At 40.5% G+C, this 22,389-nt stretch overlaps 1 protein-coding gene across 5 annotated transcripts in view; it reads left to right on the forward strand.

The window, feature by feature from the left end:
* Positions 1-10,190: 10,190 nt before the first annotated feature.
* Positions 10,191-22,389, forward strand: part of DISP1 (dispatched RND transporter family member 1) — a 90,582-nt gene continuing 78,383 nt past the window's right edge. For 3 of the 5 annotated variants that reach the window (XM_050316472.1, XM_050316474.1, XM_050316475.1), the window contains exon 1: positions 10,724-13,392. Coding sequence is in view for 1 of the 5 variants with exons in the window: in XM_050316471.1 (XP_050172428.1) it covers positions 10,201-10,322 (122 nt within the window). In the remaining 4 variants the exon portion in view is untranslated. Of the gene's footprint in view, positions 10,323-10,723; positions 13,393-22,389 lie in introns of those variants that run through there. The other 2 variants (XM_050316471.1, XM_050316473.1) reach the window with 2 other exon arrangements.

Below are 22,389 nucleotides of genomic sequence, written 5' to 3' on the forward strand. Positions count from 1 at the left end.
CATCCAGGAGCTCCTGGTCTCAGGATTCCAGCTAAGGTCTCCTTCTTTCTCACCAGGTTTCCCAGGTACCTTTGTGGCAGCTCTTGTTAATCTGTAAGTTTGTCTCGTAAAAAAGGGGTTTGGTTCCTTGTTTGTGATATTCTTGATGAAGCCTGACTAGCACAGCGTGTTCAGTCTTCCTTCTGAACCAGACATGCATCTGCTGGTGTCACCAAGAAACACATCTGTCTCTCAGAACCATGTGGTGGTCTCTAATAATGTTGCTTATGCCTCCAATCTTTTGTCTGGCTTTCCCAAAGAAGGACTTTCCTTCAGTTTGCGATGCCCATGTCGATGGCCCCTGGATGTGGGGCTGCATTTGCTTTGTTGAATTGCCATCAGATCTGAAGGTCAGGTACCTTCTCCTCTGGGATACCCAGACCCTCTTTGCTGACAGTACCTCCCCAATTTTTGCCACACAACTTAGTAAATACCTTCTCCCCAAACATCATGTAACACAGTGAGTAACAGCACCAGAAGAGCCCTCTGGAATGTGTAAAATAATCTTATAGGGCTGCAGTGGAGTGATGGCCACCAAGGGGCAGCAGAGCTTGTCTTTTCCTGCAGTTTTTTCCACACAACTACCCGGCACAGACAGGGTGTACCCAGGAGTGGCACTGCAGCTTTAAAATGGGAACAGGTGTCACAAGTTACACCTTCTACATCATTTTATCCTGAAAAGAACATCTCTGATGGGATGGCAGCTGATGGGGTGGCAGCCAGGAGCCCCTGCATGCTCTCTGACCTACCTCTCCATCAAGGTCACTGCCAAGGCACTTCAGACCTCTCCTCCCTGCTACACAGGGTAGTGATACATGTGCAGGCAGGCTTCAAGGGAAAACGATGGATTAGATTGATACCTGCATTGGCACTGCAGGTTTAAATGCTGTTACAAGAGGAAAACTTCCGTAGCATTTCACATGTCCAGGTTTTCTTTTAGATAAGGTAAATAATACATAGTCAGAGTGCAGGAACAACTGATCTTGTAAATTTTAATAAGTAAATACTAATAAAAAGTGGTAAATTTAACAGACTCTCGAATGCAACTGAAAAGCTGTTTTGAACCTAAGGCCGGGTATGTATGGAACTTCTGCAAGTACTGGCCTGAAAAAGTTTCTCCCATGTTGCAAAATCCTGCCTTAGCCACGACTGATTTCAATCCAAATGAGGTGGTATAAATAAAGCAAATCTTTTATCTTTCTTTTCTCCTTCCTTACAGTTTTATTTTTCTCATTTACAGTTAGTCCAGAACTCAGATCTTGAAGAGCATTGAAAATCTACAGTGGAATGAAAACATGGTTTAAATGGAACATTTGATTCTTCCTGGCCTGATTACAGGCATACAAATAAGAAAAAATTCCATGGAAATCAATGTGGCCATAGTAATGTAATCTCAGTATAACCACAAACATATATCAGCTTGCAGGATACAAGATTGGCATAAATAAATGTTTGTCTATACCACCTGAGAAGAACTGCTCCTTTTTCCCCCCCACCTCTGGTTACTGTGAGACACGTGACTCCAATCAGCACTGATTTGCACATGGTGTTTTAAAATGTACTGAAGGAGATGAGGGCGGTTTAACTCCTCAGTCTGTGAACTCAGAGATGCTCCTGCTGTCCCAGTTTTATCTGTTGCCACGCAAGGTTGTTAAAATGTCATTTGGAGCCCTTGTCTTTCAGAAATGGATCTTGACCAATGACAACATCAGTTTATTTACATGCTGAATTTTATGTGAATTTGATTTTGAAGTAACTGTTTTTAATACAAACAAGCCTTTGAACTAAAAGAAAGGTTTTGCTTAAAATTAAGTAGTGTTTTTTTCCCCTCAGTTGATATTGATATCTCATAAAAATGACATTGATTTATCTTATTAAGTAGAGGTGCAAGTTTGCTGAAGTTTCTTCTGTATCTGTGGTTGTGAGCTGAGTGTTAGAAGCTCATGTCTGGTGCTTCCCTTAGGCCGTCTAAGAATTCAAGGAAAGAAGGTCTCTCTATTTCTCCTTTTTCTTCTGCTTTTCCTTCTGCAAAAGCTGACAGACCCACCCTCAGCCTGGGAGCACGTTTGTCCTTTGAATCAGCCCTGTCTTAGAACAGCTCCTTTCTCATCTGTCCAGCGAGATGGGCAGAGCTAATGCATCACCACTTTTTGTTCCCCCTTCTGCTACTCAAAAAATAAAATTAATTTCAGCTGTAAAAATACAGAATTAACACTTGATTTCCCTATGTTATGTTGTATTTCCCCCCACAGCTTCTATTAGAAGTCAAAACCAAGCAACAGTTTAATGTAATTGTGGGATATGGACTAAGGGTTGGTGCACAGGAATGAAATGTTATGTTAGTTTGACCTAATGTGAATAAGCCTGTAGTGGAAATAAGATACATGACTAAAGGAATAGGAATGATAGTTTTGCTTACAGAAAGTTACTTACCATAGGTAATAAAAATGTTTGCTTAAATTAGATTTACCATAGCTTGTGAAAACTTTACCAGAAGCACAGTTCTTGCCTCTTGTTTTGGAGAGTGAAACCTCTCTGGTGTGTGGATGGAGAACATATTGCACTGTCTGTACAGAACTGTCTTCTGCTGGGGAAGTTCCCTAAAACTGGAAGAAAATACTCTGATAGAAATTTTACATTTCTAATATTTCAAAAAGTCTTTACCTATGTCCTTTCCATACACAAATCTTCCCTCGAGCTTGTATATTTGGATCCAGGGCAAATGTTGCTCAGAGAGGCAGTAAATGCTGAACCCGTGACTGTCAAATCTCTAGACTCTGAAACACTCTAGTTCCTCTGTGACTTAGAGCAGCGAAGCAAACAAAGAATTTTTACACATGGACTAGAGAAAAAAACATTGTTTTACTCCTTGTTTTACTCCTATCCATATTTTCAAACATTTGGAAGTCCTTTTCTTCCCAACATGGGACAAAATACTTCAGTGCTAACAACACATTGCAAGCAACTGAAAATAAGGTTTTGATAAATGCTAGTGAGCTTTGTTACTGTATTGAAATCAGTGTAAAGCTAAATGAAAGCTCTAGTAGAGCTTCAACTGTGATTATTGGTTTATGTGTCCTATTACATACACCAGTCCTCCTGTACTGTACCTTCTGAAGTTACTGCACTAAAGATGGATTTTGATTGCAGGTGATATTTGAAGGTGAGCAAACAGGTCAGGACAGCCCAAAGGGATGAACTGGAGGTTCATGTCAAAGATGATGTGGATGTGTGGCCAGCTTGTTCACTTCAATATCGGTTCTGGTAGCAGAATCAGAAGTCAGTGCTGGTCTAGGCTTTGGAGACAAATACTGGCCCAAGTTTTGGGGCCAAAGTCAAGGGGGTTTTAACCTGAGGAAAAATCTCAAGAAATAGAGGAATACCCTTGAAAACTTTGTCTAACCATATAGGCCTTTGGAGAATGTAGGTGATACAAAACTCGTCCCAAAACCCAAATTCTAAAACAGTTTTCTGTCACCAGCTCCCTGAAAGTCTCTCAAGTGTGTTGCTGTGTTGCAACACTCCTGGTGTTATTAGTGGTGTTTGCTGTTGGGCAATCCATCTGAATAATGTTATGTAACTCCAATTGTCCTTTACTAATTCCTGCCAGTAAGAAAATAAGCTGCTCTGATTTGTTGTGCTGCAGGACTGGTTACGGATGGCTGCAACAATGGTTGGTTGTACAGGATGTTTACCTGATCAAAGACACATCCTCAGAGACACACAGGGCCTCTGGAGGAAACACTGCATGGATGATCAACCAACCCAGTGAAATTTTGTAACTAAGGATGCATGAAAATGGTGGTGGAGTTTTTCTAGCAATAACATTCTACAGAAAAAAAAGGGATTTTTAAAATGTGAGGTTAGCAGATTATGGACGTTGCAATTATAAATTCAGTTTTCATTGCTGAGGACTGCCTATAAATGAAAGGGTACCAAAAGTTGTTGAAACTTCAAATGGTCTGAATCTGTATTTGAGGTTCTAGTTTGACAGTTTAACTTTAGATGTGAATCACATATGGGCTCTTGTGATTTAGTACAACACCACTTCCCTGAAGGTCTGAATAACCAGCCTGTGCCAGTTTGTGCTTTAGAGTGAAATGTTCTGCTTTGGAAAAGGGATACCTAAAACTGATAGTGTATTTTTCCAAGTTTTAGGCATGATATAACTGAATTTTAAAACATGACCTCAGTCCTGGCAGCATATTCCGAGGTCTTCCATTTGAGCTTGATTCTTATTAAATTGTATACTTTTTTCTTTTTAACAGACTTAAATTTGAACCTTTGATTCATAAAGCTATTTACAGCATTTTATCAGGCTTGCTTAAGGGAGGGAAAGAGTAGCAGAGGAGGCTTTGCAGTTGGGACCACGCTTGAAACATGAACCAGAGGTGAATGAAGTTCACCCTCCCTGCTCTAACACTGACTTCTTGCAGCTTTTTGCTGCTAAAGAAAAAAATAGTTCATTTTTAAAACATAGCAGCAGATTTGAGGACTCTGGTTCCACACTGTTGCTTTTAGGACTTATTTTAATTATGTTTTGTGGGCTCTGATCCTGTCTTGTTACTACTTTACAGCCATAAATCAACTATATATGCTGGAGTTTCTGTGATCAAGGTAAGTAGAAGTACTGGGACAACTAATTTTTTAGTTCTTCTAACAGAACATACCTACATTAGCTGCCTTTTGTCTAATTAATGTTTTACTGTTTTGTCTTGAGGAACATGGGGATGGTGAAGAGAGCTCTGAGAGATATGATGTGGACTTCCTGGAGTGAAAAAATCACCTGGGGGTACAGGGTGTTGAAGACAGATTAGTTAAGGATACGGTGGGTTTCTCACAAAGAGCTTTTGCAAGTACTAATGAAGTTCCATAATGTGACCCAAGAAGTGTTTCAATAACTGGTGGTTGTCATTCCCATTTATCTCTGATTAAAGTAACTTAAAGGCAGTGACTGAATTATTATCAGCTGTGGCATAACAAATCTCCTCCCTTTGGCCAAACAGTAAGGTTTTAATGTGTAGTAGAGAAAAAAAGCAACACAATCATGGAAGAGAAAAGGGAGTTTTGTGAGGAAGAACATGTCCTCTGTGGCATCTACTGCTTTATATAAGCTACAGAGATAGATGGAATTTGTCATCTGATTCCCACTTAACTGAAGCTCTTATTTTCTGAGGCATGAATTTTGGACCTGTCATTAGCTGATCACTTCTGAATATGGAGAACTTACTGCTTGGGGCATTACAATGGAATTCAATATCCTGGTATACCTAAATCAATCTGCAGAGTGTAAAATTTACCTATATTCAGCAAAGCAAGTGGTCAAACATTAATAATAGTGATTTTAATAATTCTTGCTCTCCAGATTTCATATTTTTGTTACAAATCAAGATGTCAGTATTCATAAAGAAGGTAGATTTGCTTTATAGATCAACCAAGTCAATAAAAGAATTATTTCTTTTATGGGATACTGAATACTGTTCTAAGCTACTCTTTGTTGCACTTTTTTCGTTACTGGTATGCATGAAAAAAGTCAGGGGAACAGCTGGAAGAGTGGATTATGTAAATGCAAAACAAGTTTTCTGGACAATGCTTTTGAAGAGACATCTAAGTTATGCTTTTCCCTGATATTTTGATGGTAGCTGAGAAAAAGCACGTCCACAAGTGGATTTTCCATGGACCTATGTGGTTTCTGCCTTAGGTAAACAGAATGAGCAAAACTCTCCAGTTGCTGTGCTGTCAGTTGAAAATGCAAATCAGTGCTACTCTGCTGCATTTCCTAATCTTTCTTCTTTTTTTCCCCTTTTTTTTTCTTTAAAAAAAAAGTTTTCTTTAAAAAAAGAAAAGTCAGTCTGATTGTAATGGTTTAGAGCATGAGGATATTTACAAGACTAATATTCCTCTCAAAAAAGCTGTTTTCTTCCTCAACTAGAGAAAAAACAAGACTCAGAAGTACCACCAGTGAAAGCAGACATTTCATTCATCTACATGCAAATCACTACAATAAGCCATGCTTGAGTTTCACAGGAAAGATTGGAAGTGACACAACCTCCAAAACAAAACTGGAAGCTCAGTCTATTTCTGCATAACTTGTGCTGTGAGTGATTGAAAATTGTGAATTTTTCATCTGTTCCTCACCAGCTGCTGAGTGTCTCATTTCCTTGGCATTTCTGGTTTTTTTCCTAATTTTAGAATTGGAGAATTGAATTTGTCACCTTTCAGCTCCTGCTGTATAAGCCAGTGGCCAGCTTCAATAAGTGTTCCAGGTAAGATAGCACACTCCACAGGCCTGTCTGCACTGCTGGAACAAACACTGAAACTTAAATTATTTCCATTGCACAGAACTGTTGTCTTATGATAATTTTGTTGCATTAAGTCCCAGGATTTGAGAAAGTAATTCTGTGGTCAAAGCAGTGGAATTTATTCCTATTAGTTGATCTCTAATCTGTTTCTTTGCTGCCTCTAGTTTGTACATGATGATGTCTATGTTGGCAAGCTGGGGGGAAAGGTGAGATCTGGATGGAATCTCCCCGTGAAGGGCACCTGCTGGGAACCTAATCCATCAGCTCAGTTGGGTTCTACTCATTGAAAAATCAAATGGAGTTGTTTGCTTTACCTCTTCTTGGAAAGCCATTTGAAAGGAGCTTTTCCTCTTCCTTTGACATAATTTTCATGTATTTTGGCATTCATTAACAATTATGGAAATATGCAAACTACTGCTGATACCTGAAGAACCAGCTCATGGGGTCCCCTCCTAAATGTATCTGTCACCCCAGGGCTTGAATTTGCAGGTGGGAAGCAAGTTCCTTGTGCTTGTGTTTCTGGTGTCTGATCTGATGTGGTGGTGTTCTATACGTGCCTCTGAAAGGGGCAGCTGAGCTACGATCCGTTCACCTCATTCCTGTGCTCCAGCAGCTCTAATTAGGGATCGAGCCCCGTTTTGCCAGCTGTTGCACAAACACGAAATAAAAGATGGTGTTTACCAGCAAGAAGCTGCTTTTATTTCACAAGAGGATAGATGGGCTGAGTGAACAGATAGTGTTGTGAGTGATAGATAGGTTGTGTGTGAACAGGCAGGGCTCACGCCTCTACGAGCTGGCAAGGGCAAAGCAGCTCTGGAACAGAGCAGAGTCTGCAGTACCACGTGGTTTCCCCAAACCCCGAGGTTCAAAGACCCCCTGACCCATCTGCCTTTGGACTCAGGCAGTCTTCTGCAGCTTAAGGGAGGACAGGTTGGTCCTGGCAACTGCTGAAAGGCAGATATTTTCTAGTTGTTGACCAAAAAAAGAAAGAAAAAGAAATTCTGGATCCCAGTCTGCGTCCTTGTTAACCATTTAAAGTGCCTTTTCTGAGGAACACCTCTTTCATCAAACCTGCAAAGAGGGGTTCTACAGTGGCATTATTGTAAGAAGTCTGTGCTAAATGCTTTGACAAAAAACATGCATGCTCTGAAATGAAATCTTATTTACTGTGATGTTAATAAAGTGCTAAATAAACAGACAAACTCAGAAGGGCTGGTAGGATGTGGGCGGGTGAATAAATAAGCTTTGATGCTAGTGTCAGTCAATGCTAATTTCTATCCTTTGAAGAAAGTATGATAAACACAGCTGTCAGAATTGTGATCTGAAATTGCTCTAATTAAATTAGATTTTCACCAGAATGAAAGCAGCTGAGCACCTTGTTTTGTTTCCTCTTTAGCTAGACTAGTTCAGAGAATAATGACTTTCCAATTCTTTCCATGGCCATGTAGGGGAGGGCAAGATTTGTTAAATATATACACATAAGCATCTGAATATGCACAAGACTATTGTATAATATTCCATATTCATATTCCTTTTATTGTATTTGCTGCTCAGAGTTTGGATCTTGATTTAGAATCTGAGATCTTCAAGAAGGAGTTATCTGTGCTGGCTGGCCACTAAATGCTTTCTTTGTACTAATATGGGGAGATTATGTAAGTCCTTTGTGCTCCCCTTAATTTGTATGTAACAGTAAAAGACAGACAAGGGCGTTTCAGTGGTTAAGAACTATTTTACTGCTGATTATGGACTGTGGATGAGAATAATAATTAACGGTCACTATAAAGAAAGACATGAAGGGTTAAAAGATAACAAACAAGTCAGTTGATCTCTGCATAATCCTTCATTTTTTGCCTCTTCCTTGTTTCAAAAACCAGCTCATTCCTTTTTGTTGTTGGATTGAAAGACGTGTTACTCCAAGCCTTGCAGTTCTACTTTACAAATGCAATTTTGATTGGGCTCTGATCTGGATGGCTACTCCTTTTCAGTAGAGCTGAAAATGAAGCAAGGTGATAAATTATTTCAGTATTTTCAATTTATTTTTCTTTTGGTGACCATTATTATCCAAAGCAATCTAATTAGTTACAGAGAACAGCATATCCAGAATAAATAACTGATATATATATACATGTACGTTTGATTTGTGAGTGCTATTGATTTTAATTTCATTAATGCAACAGAGATCTGTGTCAGAATTTAGTGCCATAAAAGAAAAATAGGAATTTATATATTGCTAGATTTATATAGAGAAATATTGTATTAATTTACAAATATATCTTCTACCGGTGCCATCTATCAATGTCCAAAACGTGTTAATTATGGCAAATCGATCTGATGGGGAGAAATTCCATTAGTTACAACATCTCTTCCATGCCTGGACACTAGATGGCACCGAAAGACAGGAGCTGTGGTGTGGAAACCTAGGTATTTTATATTTCTGGAGGGTAGTGTACTTCAGTGGAGGATCACCGAAGCATAACTGATATCCTGTAATCTATTTTGTGGGAGGAAAAAAAAAAAGAGGATTCACAGGAATTACAGAAGCTATATTGCGTGACTCAGTGTTGCTTGAGCCTGTAGAAGAAATCAGCACAATTACAATGAAGTGGCAGAACACGATATTAAGTGATCAGGGCTGGGAGCAAAGTCCTTCTGCAGATGAGGGGGCTGGAGCTTTTCCTGTCTCATTTGCTCATGTTGCTTCACAGAAAGTCTCGTCTAAAATTCAAATGCTCTCTCCCATTCACCATGGCACTCCTTGAGTGTGGTTCTAGTCCCAGACTTTCCAGTGTCAAAAACATCAACTCCCACAGCATTTTACGCTCTGTTTCTGCCCCGCCTGACCAAACGCAAACCCTTGGGCTGATGCAGGAGACACACCACTGGTGTTCAGGATGAGGTCTGAGTCAGAATTAGAGATTATAACGAGCCTTTAATAAAAACCATGTCAAGTGAACCCCAGAGGGAGGATGAGGAGGAAGGGAGGGGATTGGAGTCTGACTCAGTCTGCAAACTCTGGCTCTCAAACCATCGCCAGCCTGACCTGGGTTGTTTCACATGCCTCAGAGTGGTTTTCAGAGAGCCAATTACCCTTAGGATGGGATGAAAGTGTAACAGCTCGTCATGGGCAAGGGATCACTGCAGATTATCCTATGTGTTATGCTGGTTTTTAAAAATTGCAAATACGTAGTTTTAATCCGACCACAAAAGGAAGCACTCAAAGGTTAGAAAACTCGACGTCCCTGATTAACAACACAATCGTATCTCAGACCATTCTGTGCATAAATGAGACAGAGGCCCTTTGGGACACAAAGGTATGCAATTGTGTAATTAAAAACTACGGCCTATGCTCAAGTTGGCACAACTACAGCTTGCTGCAAGCTTTTCCTAGGATTTCAGCACCGGATTTACCTGTGTAGATAATACTGTTTTCTATGTGCAGTTTTATTTACAACATTGACGTGTTTTTTAAAGGCGAAGGGTGATCCAGTGGACGTGCGGGGACCCTGCAGGGGCCGCAGGAGGGATCTGAGCCACAGCCTGGGACGAAACTGTCCTGGGGCCACTGTGACCTTCTTTCCCTGAAGGGCAATCTTTTCAACCCCAGACTGGACTTTCCCCCAGTTTAGATATATCCATAAAAGCGCGTGTATCAGGCTGCCGCTGGTCCTGCAGTTCCCCTCACACCAAGCCCCCGCCCGGGGAGCGGGCGGGCAGCGGGGCGGGCGCTCGGGCGAGCCCCGCGCCACGCTCAAGATGGCGGGCGCCAGGCCGGGCGCCGCGCTCAAGATGGCGGCCCCGCCCGCCCCCGCCCTCCCCGCCCTGCCGGCGGTGACTTCCGGAGGGAGAGGGCGTCCGTCCCATGGTAACTGCGCCACGGTGGGGACGCCGCGGCCGCCGCTCGCTTCTTCTCGCCGCCCGGCCCGCGACGACGGGCAGCCGCCGTCCCCGGGGCCCCGCCGCCGGCAGTCGCCAGGTCGCGAGGTGAGCGCAGCCCGCCGGGCGGGCGGGCCCCGCGGGGCGGGCTCTCCGCGCCGCCGCCGAGGTATCAGGTCGGGCCGGCGGCTCGAGGAGGAGGAGGAGGAGGAGGAGGAGGCGGCGGCCGCCCCGTGCTCGTGTAGCGGGGCAGGAACCCCCGGTCCGGCGGAGCCGCGCCTGCGGGACACCGGCGGTCCCTCCGCGGGGAGAGCCCTGGTGGGAGCGGAGGTGCCCTTGTGAGCCTTAGCCTGAGCCTTACCTTAAAACGTCATGTAAAAATGAACTGATTTTTTTTTTTACCTTCACTTCTGAATTTCTGTATTTATTTTAGGGGGAGCTGGGGCTTTTTTTTTTTTTGTCTTTCTGTTTGGTTTTGTTTTTTCTTTATTTAAAGGTGTTCAGGCACATAACTTTTTCCGTTTGTTACGTACTGAGGTATGATCAGCCCTTCGTGTGCTTCTGGTCTTTGTTCAGACATAGGCTGCTCGTAGTTACCTTATTTTATTTGTTGGGAGCAAGGGCTCGTTGAGGACATAACATCTAAAGGCAATGATTTCGAAAGGCAGCTCGTGCGGTACCCTTTGTCTTGGGAAATAAGGATATGGTGATTCCCGACTTCTGTCTGCACGACCGATGTGTTGATCACCTGCTTAAGCGTTGCTTCCAGTGGCGGTGGGAAATGCTGGTGGTGTGTTGGAGAGCCCATTAGGGCAGAGGTCTGTCCAGAGGGACGCAGAAGCCCCTTCAGTTTCTGGATTCAGTGCAAGTAACCACGTTACCAGTTATCAGAGGTGGCACCTGCAGCCATTGAAATGATCTCCCACTGTACCCCACTTTCAGAATGAGTTACCTCCTGAGTCAGGGACAGCTTACCTGCTAGTTTCTTCCCATCTTCCTTCTAGTAGAGGAGGAGAGGATATCAGAAGTTTAATGGAAAATGTTTCTGTGAGGGTGGCAATAGGACACTCCATCTGTTTTTCTGAGCCCCTAGAGAAGATGGAAAAACAGGGTTGGCAGAATGGTTGATGGTGGTACATGTTGTATGTCAGTAAATGAAAGCCAGCTCTTTTAAGAAGAGGAATGAAGAGTTGTAGTTACTCAAAGCATGTGTGTGATTTAAATGAGCAAAAAGCTGTCTGATCAGAATTACAAGTAGCTTGTTATAGAATATCTGACTTGAACAAACTTGTGAAATAGTCATAGAATGTTTCAGATGTTCACAGAATATTCTGTGTTGGAAGGGACCCACAAAGATCATCAAGTCCAACTCTGAAGTGAATGGGCCGTACAGGGATTGAATCCACAACCTTGGGATGATTAGCACCATGCTCTAACCAACTGAACCAACCCACTCCCCCAGACTCCTAGGACAAGGCATCTAAATTGTTAGTGGGCTTATAAACGTGCTTAACTTTATAAGTGTTGACTGGTGGAACTGCAGGCAAATAAAGGTGCAAGGAAGCAGTTGGGATGAATTGAGACTGGAAGTAAGAAGGGATTTCTTAATTGGACAAAGGAATAAGAGCCCAAAGCATGCAGCCTGCAGGGATGGAAGTGAAAGAGATCTAGTGTGAAACAGCCAAGGGGGTGGGGGGGGAAGGTAACTATTTCTGGAACAGAGAAATGGGTATTAGAAAAATATATACTTGAAACATTGGCACGGCACCAAGGCTACCAGAGTTCAAGAAGCATTTGGACGATGTTTTCAGGCACATGGTGTGATTTTTGGGATTGCCCTCTTCAGAGCCGGGAGTTGGAGTGGATGATCCATGTGGTTCCCTTCCAACTCGGGATATTCTGTGATTTGTAGACTCTTGTGGCACATACTTAAGCTTATAATCACTAAATTGTTGATGCTAACATTCCTACAAATGTTCACTCTATATTATAATGTATATAACATGTACAAGTTACATTTATTTTACACTCAGAAAAAACATGAATGTATGTAAAATAAATGACTTGTGCTTCTTCAGTTTTTCAGTAGCTCCCAGAAAATGCAACTAGTACTGGGGTGCTGCTGTTCTGATTGCTGAATGTATGTGTGAACTGAGATACAAATTAAAGAGGCAAACAAACATCCAGGTGTGGGGGTTTTTTTGTTGTTTGTTTGGTTTTTTCTTAAATAATTATCTTTAAATGTGACACAAAGTAACAAAACAGCCTTTGACATTCGTATTCTGTTTAGAAGTAGAATGGTTGAACTATACCATGATTGTAGTGTAAGATATTTTGGCAGTCATTACATAGAAAGAAAAATGAAATTCTGCAGAAAGATTTATTTCCTCCTTTATAGCGAAGGGAGTAATATCCTGTAGTAATATAATAGCCTAGCTTGAGGACACAGTTATTTTGAGATTAGAAGCTTAATGTGTATGTTGGTTAAAAGCAGATGGATGCTGAAATTGGGACCTGACACTGTAGTGGTGCAAAATAGAGAAGACTCATAGGATCTGAAACTTTATAATATGACTCTGGAGGGCTTTTTCCCCTCTTGATGAGCACAGCCTATATGTAGAAAATAAAACACAACTGTTGGGTTTTCCATTTTTTGTAGCCTGCTTTTGAGCTTATTGTAGTGAAATTAAGGCTGTCTGCAGATTATGTGAAATGCTAAATAGGGCCACAGTGAAGTCTGTTTGGCTTCATGGCACCTGGGAGAGGGCAGTGTCAGTGGCTGGGCTTTCCTGTCTGTGGAGCAATGCCTTTGTTTTTTAAGGTGCTGTCCTTCTCTTGCATGGGAGGCACGACTTCAGGATGAAGTTTGTTCTCTATTTCTTAGCAGGCTTGCAACATTTCTGAGAACATGGGGATTTTCTCTTCAAATTATTTTTTTTTCTTTTTCAGTCCTCCTTTCTGAATCTGCTACCATCGCAGATTCCTGGCTCCGTTGGAGAATGCCATGTGAAGCTATTTTTGACTGATCAGAGAATTACTGTAGGAGGAACAAAAGACAGTGCTGAGAGAGAAGTGGTCCCAAGGGGCCTTGAGAAGAAAGGGATGGAATTCAGATTAGTAGCCTCCAAAAAAATCCTGCTGTAGAAGAGGTGAAAAATAAGACTATAAAAGAACAAAGGTAAAAAGAACATGTGAAAACACTTAGTTCTCATAATGTTACCCTTTCCCATGAGGAGGCTTTCTGAATGGCTTTCATAGTAATGCTTCTCATATGTTGACTGTAGATTTAAGCAGTAAGCTTGACTTTTTCTCTAAGCCTTTAACAGAGGTGATTGATTTACTAGCTTTGATAGAGGGATAGAATTACTTTCAAACTTTGAAATGTATAATAAGCACCTCAGATAATTAGCAAGCCTACAACTATCTCTCTTTAAAGTGATCAATGGCATTACTTTGGTTTGGTAACTATGGCTATTTTCTTGTTCAGCAGCCATATGGTATTTCAGAGTTTAGTGTGATTTCCTGAGAACAGTTTTTACAAAGTCTGCTGGGCTTTGGTGTGAAGTACAGCAAAAATTAAATACTACGGGAAGGTGTGAAAATGTTCTTATATTAAAAGAAAAAAAAAGCTGGTTGCTTTAACTTTGGTGTAAGAGTAGATTGTAGTCTCTAAATCACATGTTCAATGAGACTGTAATGCTAAAATAGTCAAAACTTGTAACTACTGCTTGTTTGATACTGAAGTTTTTGATGCAAATAGCTATCAACAGATTGGTGTTTTGTTGTAAACAAAATACTTTTTAGCTTTAGTGTAAAAATGAGATCTCTGCTACAGTAACATAGCCTTTTAAGGGGCTTTCTTCTTGAGGTGTGATACATTAATGCTGTTGTTGAATGGGTCTTGACATTAATAGAATAGCCACAGGAAATTTCCTTCTGAATTTGGATTTTTGAGGCTAACGCTAGTCAAAAAGTGTGAATTTTCTGTCACATGAGGAGTGGCTGAGGGAACTGGGATTGTTCAGTCTGGAGGAAGGGAAATTCAGGGAGACCTTATTGCTTTCTGTAACTACCTGAAAGGAGGTTGTAGCCAGGTGGGAGTCGGTCTTTTGCTCCCAGGCAGCAAGTGATAGGACAGGAATAAACTGCCTCAGGTTGCTCCAGGGGAGGTTTAGATTGGATACTGGGGAAAAATGTCTTCATTGAAAGGGTGGTCAAGCATTGGAACAGGCTGCCCAAGGAAATGATGTTGTCACCATCCCTATAAACATTCCAAAATGTGTAGGTGTGGTGCTTAGGGACGTGGTTTAGTGGTGGACTTGACAGCGTTGGGTTAATGGCTGGTTTCGATGATCTTAGAGGTCTTTCCAGCCTGAATGATTCTATGATTCAAAATCAAGAGCCTTTGAGAAATATAGAATACATTTTGAGAAAGGTGGAATAACAAAGAGGATTCTTTGGTTGGGAAGCTCTGACCTGTATGCAAAGCAATTTTATAAAAGAGAAACATGTTGGGTTTCTGTTTTAAGCTGACTGTTACCCTGTGCTTATAAATAGCAGCTTAAATTACTCTGGGAGATTCTCCAGCATTCAATATTAACAGAAATAAATCTGTCTGTGAGAGTTGTAGGGAAGGGGAACCAGTGTCAGATGGTGATCTGGGAAGTAGATCTGAAAGTAGAAGCGATCAGACCAGGTGAGTGGGGAAAAGAAAAGGAATGAAAGAGGTGTTGGGGAAAAGGAGTGGGGCAAAGCCGGGTGTCGTGGGAGACTGGAGGTGATGTTGATGTAGGGTAGGAAAGACCTTGCAAGAATGACGTTTTCTGGTTAGTAAAGGTGGCACTGAGGAGAGATGGAGAAATTGTTTGGTATATAGGCAGAAAAGTGCCACTTAAAATTAAGTAGGAATACATCTGAAAGGAGTGACAGGCACCAAGAAAAGAACTAGTGACTGTAAGGTGTGCGATCTTGGAATGTGTGGTTGGAAATGATAATAGGGGCCTTTCCAGTGAGGGGAAACTGAGTGCTGAGGTTGGGAACTGGAGGTCTTCTGGTATGGAGACAGCTGGAGATGTGCATCCCAAAAGAAGAGGAGCATGCCGGGCTGGATGTCCTCAGTGGTGCAGAGCACAGAGTGTCGGTTGTGGTGTGCTCAGCTTGTAGAAGCTGAGAAGGCAACACTCTGCCCTCCTTGTTCTTATTCCTCCCCCCATCTTTATCCTCTACGGGAGATGTGAAAAACTTACTTTCTGGTGGGTTGATACAGTCAACATATGACTGGGAATAATGTTAGCTTTCGGCATTCAAGTCTCTGAAGAAAGGTCTTACTGTGTATCTTAATGTATAGCATTGTTGTTTTTGTAGAAACAGGCAAACACAGCATGATAAAAACATTCTTGTGCTGTCTATAGTACAACATAACTCTTGTGCTATGTAACACAAATTAATAAAAATGACTGAATTAAGCCATAACTATTAGCAGATGGATACTGTGGTTTAGTCTTGTGTAGTCTCTCCTTGTTAATGAACTTCACATGCAGATAAAATGGGAGGGAGATAGACTTTAATGGGAGAAAATGTTTGCCTTCTCATCTGAAAACACTTATGTTCCCGGGTGAAGCATGCATGCTCAGTAATACTCCTTTCTTGTGCAGAGCCATAGTGTTTAGAAATCAAACTATTGTTATTCTTGGGTTGACAAGAGTATCTCCCCCTCCTACAGCTTTAATTCTTATCTTCTCTATGTAACTAAGGTTGGTCAGGGGCTGTAAACAGCCTTGTTCTAGACTTCCCGGTATTTCTCTGTGCCACTGCCATCCTTGCATGTGATAAGACCTGCCTGTGTCGGTGCTGAACCAGGGAGTAAATTTCAAAGGAGGTGAGGTTTATTGCCACAGCTGATACCGTGCCTGTGCCTCGCTTTTCAAAAGTGTTTGCTGTTTACTGAGTGTTTAAAGAGAGTCTCAGTGAGAATTGTTTCAAGTTTCAAAGTTTAAGTGCAGCATCCTCATCTTCCTGTGACTTATATTGTCTGATCAATGAGTATGCTTAGAAAATATTTTAGACATGAAGTGACTGATTTAAGAACTGTTTCTTTCCATACTCATCTCTTTAAGGCTTCTTTTCCAATGCCATTTTTTAACTGTAGTTGTAACATATGAACTTTTCTTTGCTTTAGGTTAGGGGAGATGCGTTTGCCAGTGATGTGTGTCTGAGCTGCCTTTCGGGAAGTGTTTGTCTGTAATTAAATATTTATAGATACGGTGGAGCATCAGTAGTGAGATTTGAGGAGACACATTTTGTAAACACAAAATTCATTTTACCTGGAATGTGAGTGGAATGGTACAGCTCAGATTACACTTGTGCTTCAGGGTAGTGTTGGAATTAAAGCTTGGAGTTTCATAGTTTGTTTCTTGGTTTTTTTTGTTGTTGTTGTTTTGGGTTTTTTGTTGGTTTTTTGTTTGGTTTGGTGTTTTTTTGTTTGGAGGTGTTTTTGTTTTGTTTTGGTTTGGTTTTTGGTTTTTTTGCAAGGCCTCATTTGTGGTCTTCGGAGTTTTGCACTTTCTTATTAGTTGTTACAAGACATGGAGGGTACTCAATACTTATAGGCTTGGACTGAGGAAGCTTTTAGATTTGATGAGAACTTAAAAGACTTTCTTAGGTATTTTCTGCCCTTTTGTTTGCTCCAAGTAATCGCTGTGCTCAGCAATCCAGCTGATAGGATCCATTTCTAATAGTAAAACTATTTCATATTGAAACACCCTGCCGGGCAGCACTTCTTGAAGTTGCATAAAAACTTGGTGATATGGAGATATCTTTGGGTGGGAGGAAGGAAAAGGGGGATTTTTGAGAACTACGTAATTAGTTGAAGATTGCTGCAGTTATGATGTTTTGGGCTTACAAAATCACAGAGTACTATGCCACATAGTTTGAATATGTAAATAAGCTAAAATATTTTCTTTAATACGTATGCTGTTCAAACTAATTATATAAAGCTGAAGGGAATTTTTGCCTCTTGGAATAAACTTTACCCTAGTCTTAAACATATGTTCTCACTTATTGTTGATAGCTTCTTTAAAACCATAAAAAACTACAGCAGGTATTGCAAGAATTCAGTAACTTAATCTTAACCCTTTGAAGTTAAATCATGTGAAATGTATGTCATGCTGATACCTTTATAAAAACATAATGGAATTAAAACCAAAATCATTATTAAAACCAAGATCATTAATATAGTTTAGAACTCACTTCTGTGACAGTAAAGATCCTGAATAATCCTAGACACTTTTTAGGTATTTTCTTTGACAGTGAACCTTTATGAACTTTAAAAGCAAGATTTGTATTAAGGGTTTTGGAAATGCGTCACTGTGTAATAATGTTTCTACACTAAGCTGAAGAAAATAGTGTTGTGGTTGACCGTGAAATGTAACTGGCTTTTTTTATGTGTTACTGCTTAACTATTGCATCAGTAAACTGATTTTCTCTGCTTTTCTTTGCTGTCAAGCAAAGCCAGTTTGATCTGCTGCAAGCTCAGTACTTTTGCAACTTGTTCTCTGTTAAAAAATGGTAGAGATGGCATTAGTGGGAAAACAATTACTTGCTTTGTAAGCAGTGCGAATGAATTATGACTAAGTGTATTGATTTGCCTGGCCAACACAAACTCCAGACAGATTTTTTTTTTTTTCCATGGCCTTTCCATAAGAGGGTCACATTGGTTGGTTGGTTATTGCCCTGGATATGGTTGATTTCTACAAACCAAACTGCTTTCTGGGGAAATGGAAAGGTTTTTAAATTATTTTTTTAAATAGATTTTGATCACTGATGTGTGATGTTGAATGGATTGGGGGAGGCTTGTCCCTCTCTTAGCTTCTGTTAGTTTGTGACATTCTTTAACTTCTCTTTGACATGGCTTTGCCAATTGCATACACAATAAAAAAAATGACTTTCAAAAATATAATAATTTCTTTTTTGTTTTTTTACTATCTAGGCAGGAGAAACCACATCTCTTTGCTTGTGCCAAACGTGTTGTTGTTTTTTCTTACATTTCCCACCTTTTTTCCTTTTCCACTAAACCCCCAAAGGTGATTGGAATATGCTGTTCCGAGTTCCTTGCTGCATTTAGAACACAGGGCGCTAAACCTGTAAATCCCGCAAACTGAAGCTGTAGTAGTGGGATTATGAGACACTGAGATGACTTCTTACGTTTTCAGTCCAGCTGGAATTAACAGAGCTCCCTCTTGCTGGGTACCCCTCAGCATTGCCCCCTCCATTTAAGAGACAGTTCTGGTGGTCAGTGCCGTGGGTGTCAGAGGTTTTAAGTTAAATTTAGTAAACTCATAATAATGGGTCTGAATGATATCCCCAAATGACAGTACTGCTTTTACTCTTCAAATGCTGGGTTTGTACTTTAAAATATGGATTTCTTTCCATAAATTGATTAAGAACACATATTAGTTGAAAGTTCTGACACTGAGACAAAGTTAAGCAATTTTAGAATAAGGGTTAAATGGTAAATAAGGTGAAATAATGGGAGTGCATGATACAAAGGGATTATACTGTAGAACAATCTGTTTCCTGTAGTATGTTCCTATCTCTAAAGAGATTTTTCTGTAGACCTAACTCTTCCATGATCTGTTGAGGCACATTTGGCACAAAGGACATCCTTTTGTGCTTACTTCAATTAAGACAGTGTGCTTAAGAAAATAGTTTATGGTGAGAAGAAGAATAAGGGCTCGACCTGCTACTGAGTGAAGAAACATAACGTGATGCTTAGAAAGTTTTATGTTCAGTGCACTTGTTGCTTCAGATCTCTTTACTGCAGGTTAGGCTGTAATTATACCTGGCCCCAGAAACAGAGGAACTTTTCTCAGATAAAGAAGGTGATGAAGAACACTTACAAAAGTGGTAATTTGAAAAGCAGGTGAAATTTTAATGAAGGATAATTTGGTTCACCCTGTTCCTGGTCACAGAACTGGTATCAGCTTTCCTGCAGACAGATAAAGTTCTTTAAATGGAGAGAGAAGCCAAACCTGTATCTATGTGAGACAGGTGGAAAAGAAGCACTGAAGATCTGGAGTCCACTTCCTAAAACATTGCAACAAATGTGGACTATTTGATAAGCTTTTCAAGTGCAAAGGTGATAAATAAACATAAATGTGGGTTTTCTCAAACCAAAATTCACAACCTCTCAAGTCTTGTTTTGTGACATGGTATCCAGTCTTGTTTGGTAGGAACAAATATGTTCTTAGTATAATTAGTTATTCTAATGGATTTTTCTGTATGATAAGCAAGGATGTTTCTCTAAATACTGTAAAGTTGGTGAAAAACCTTAAAAAGCTTCATGGATCACTGTCAGACCAGAGGATGTCTAGACTGAATGATCTCTGCAGGGTTCTGTCACTAATTTTGACTTAAGTGAAACGTTAAGGCTATGCAGTATTAACAGCAGATGGTATCAAGCTAGGAATTGCTGCCAGTGCACTGGAAAACGTGGTTAGGGTTCAGAATGGCTTGAAGGAAATGAAGAAGCAGCCTGGGAGGGGGGAAAAAAACCCATGCCTTTTGGATAAGGACAAGACTTAAGATCCTCCATTTATTTATCATCTCTACAAGAAGACTGCAGGGGAGTAGAATGAGCTTGGTACAAAGTGTCTGGGAGTGTTGCTGTTGAGAAGGCAGATGTGATTCTGTTAACAGAGGTGATGCAAACAGCTCAAGTGTGCTGTGATATATAGAAACTTAACCTGAATACATATCAATGCTCCATGCTAGGCTTAGGCATTTCATCCCAAGCTACAGTAATTTGAGAGAGCATAGAGGAAAGAATGAAGTCTTGAAAATGTGATTATTTTATTCACAGAGATGTAGAACTGTTTCCCTTAACAAACAGAAGACTACAGAGAGAAGGAAGAGTTGTTTTCAGGTCAGATATAAGCAAGGAGAGTATTTTCCAGTATAGTCACTCTGACGACAGAACCACTGATAATGTGTTTAAACTGCAACAAAGATGGTGTAAATGGGCACTAGAAAATGAACTGAACCACTGGAACAGATTGCTTGGGAAGACTATGGTATTTCCATTTTTAGAGTGCCTCATAAGGCACAGATTAACTATGTCTAGACCATGTTTTTCTCCCCCAGTCCTGAGAGTCAGGATTAGCTGATTTATTGAGCTCCTTCCCACCCATTAGAGAATTAGAAAATCCTAGAAGGATTTCTAGAAAGCAGGGGCATTCGAATTAAAAAGGTATCAAAGTGTTTAATAGCATTGGGCCCATGTTAATCACCTTTTCCTTTCGTGCTAATGGGTCTTGCTATCAAAATTGCGCATCTGTACTCTCTCATTTCCACTCCCTGCTCTTCAAAGAAAAGTAATATTGCATTGGGGGAGAGGGGGAAATACTTTTATAAATCTTCTGGCTCACTTCCATTTCATGTCTGTAAATATCTTCCAGTTGACACACTAAGTGTATACTGATGGCTACAAACTTCCAGAATCAATCTTTCTTCCCCAGCTATACATAAAATTGCTTTGGGCATGAGGGAGAAATTAAACTCTTTAAACCCCATGGTAAGTTTGATATCAGATTCTTAGCTTTCAGACTGCTTTGCTCATTAGTCTGAGTAAGAATTAAGATAGAAACTAAACCATTCCCTTATTAGCAGATACCAGTCTTTATCTTGCATGCCTTTTTTTCTAAACCTGGCAATTAAAATGCATGAATAAGAGGCAGTGTGCTCTGGTAGCAGGAACTTGGGCCTGGGAGACAGAACTGTCAGCATCTTCATCTTAGACATGTTGTTGAATTATGATTTGCTGAAGGGCATGTTTAATTCCTGGCCCTGTTTTCCACACACAGAATGTAATGCTGTAAGGATTAATTTTTTTTGTCTGTAGCTACAGAGATGAAAACTCTCAGACGTGTCTTTCCACATTAAAAGTTAGAATGTAAGCCCAAGGTTTTCATTCATGGATTTTTAGGTCGTTTGGTTTATCCTGATACAGTATCTTCAGGTTAAAAAATAATCATTTAAATTTTGGTAGGTTGAAAAATACCTATGACTTTGATATTTTCCCTTGTCTTTGTGTGTGGAAAATGCAAACTCCTCTTTTCTTCCTTTGTTTTTTCCCCACACTATTGAAGATAGCTCCTTTCTCAAAGAATTCAGATGTATGGTGTAGTTGTTTCATTTGTTTAATTTATAAGGGTACAGAAAGCTTGTGGGATTTAAATTTTGTTGGAATCCCAGTTCTGTTTTTTTTTCCAAGTGAGGAGGCTGTATCAGTATTAACTGGTTTGACTTGCAGCATTGTTCTAGAAATGCAGCTAGCCTAAGGATTTATCTTTTAATTTTATTTCCTAGAGAGGCTGAGGGCAATGTTCCTATGATGTCATTCTGGTTGGACAGACCAGCAGTGTTGAAGAGTGAGAGGGTGTGTAGGGTCTTCAGGGCAATGATTTACCTTTGTTAAAACTGGTAGCATCAGGATGAAATCCCTGCAGGCTTCTTTCTTCAGGTGCTGTTCTAAGCTGGGCCTCCACAGACATTCACATTTAAATTTATTATTAGTGTCACCCCACAGGGTTTATAGTTCGTTCAGTGAATTCTTTGTAAAAGAACTGGCATCATTTTTTAAAAGGTTATGTTCAATTCTTGTTTCCACAGCACAAGTTGCCATGGATATGTCAGGTTCCTAATGTTTGTTTACAGAGGGATGAGGTAGAGAAAGTTCATGCTAACTATCCTCAAAAGAGTGTTGTGCTTTCAAAGGATGCTGTTCTCATTGGGAGTCAACTGGCCAGTGAATGTAAATTGTGCTGTCTGCTTTGAGAATGGGTTAAATTCACTTTGAAATTACTTAATGCAGAGATGTTCCTGTGTATATCTTTACTCTGCACTAGCATGTTAGTTGTTGGGGTTGCTTTATTCCCTCTGCAGTAGAATAACCCTGCTGATTTTGTGTACCCTGTGTAGTGTGTTGGAGTCCTGTCAATCAGCATTTAAATAGGGAGGGCACGTGCCCAGAACTGAGGAATGCAGTATTACCACTGTCAAACCTGCTGTATCTCATGGATCTGCATGAGGCAAGGAAAGGTCCTAGACTTGCCATGACTCAGAGAAAAGGGAATAGTGATTTTTTTTTTCCTGGCTAAGAACTGACAGAACAAGGAAA

The sequence above is a fragment of the Myiozetetes cayanensis genome, unplaced genomic scaffold (genome assembly GCF_022539395.1).
Source record: "Myiozetetes cayanensis isolate MyiCay16 unplaced genomic scaffold, myiCay2020 scf2-11, whole genome shotgun sequence".
NCBI classification, from domain to species: domain Eukaryota; kingdom Metazoa; phylum Chordata; class Aves; order Passeriformes; family Tyrannidae; genus Myiozetetes; species Myiozetetes cayanensis.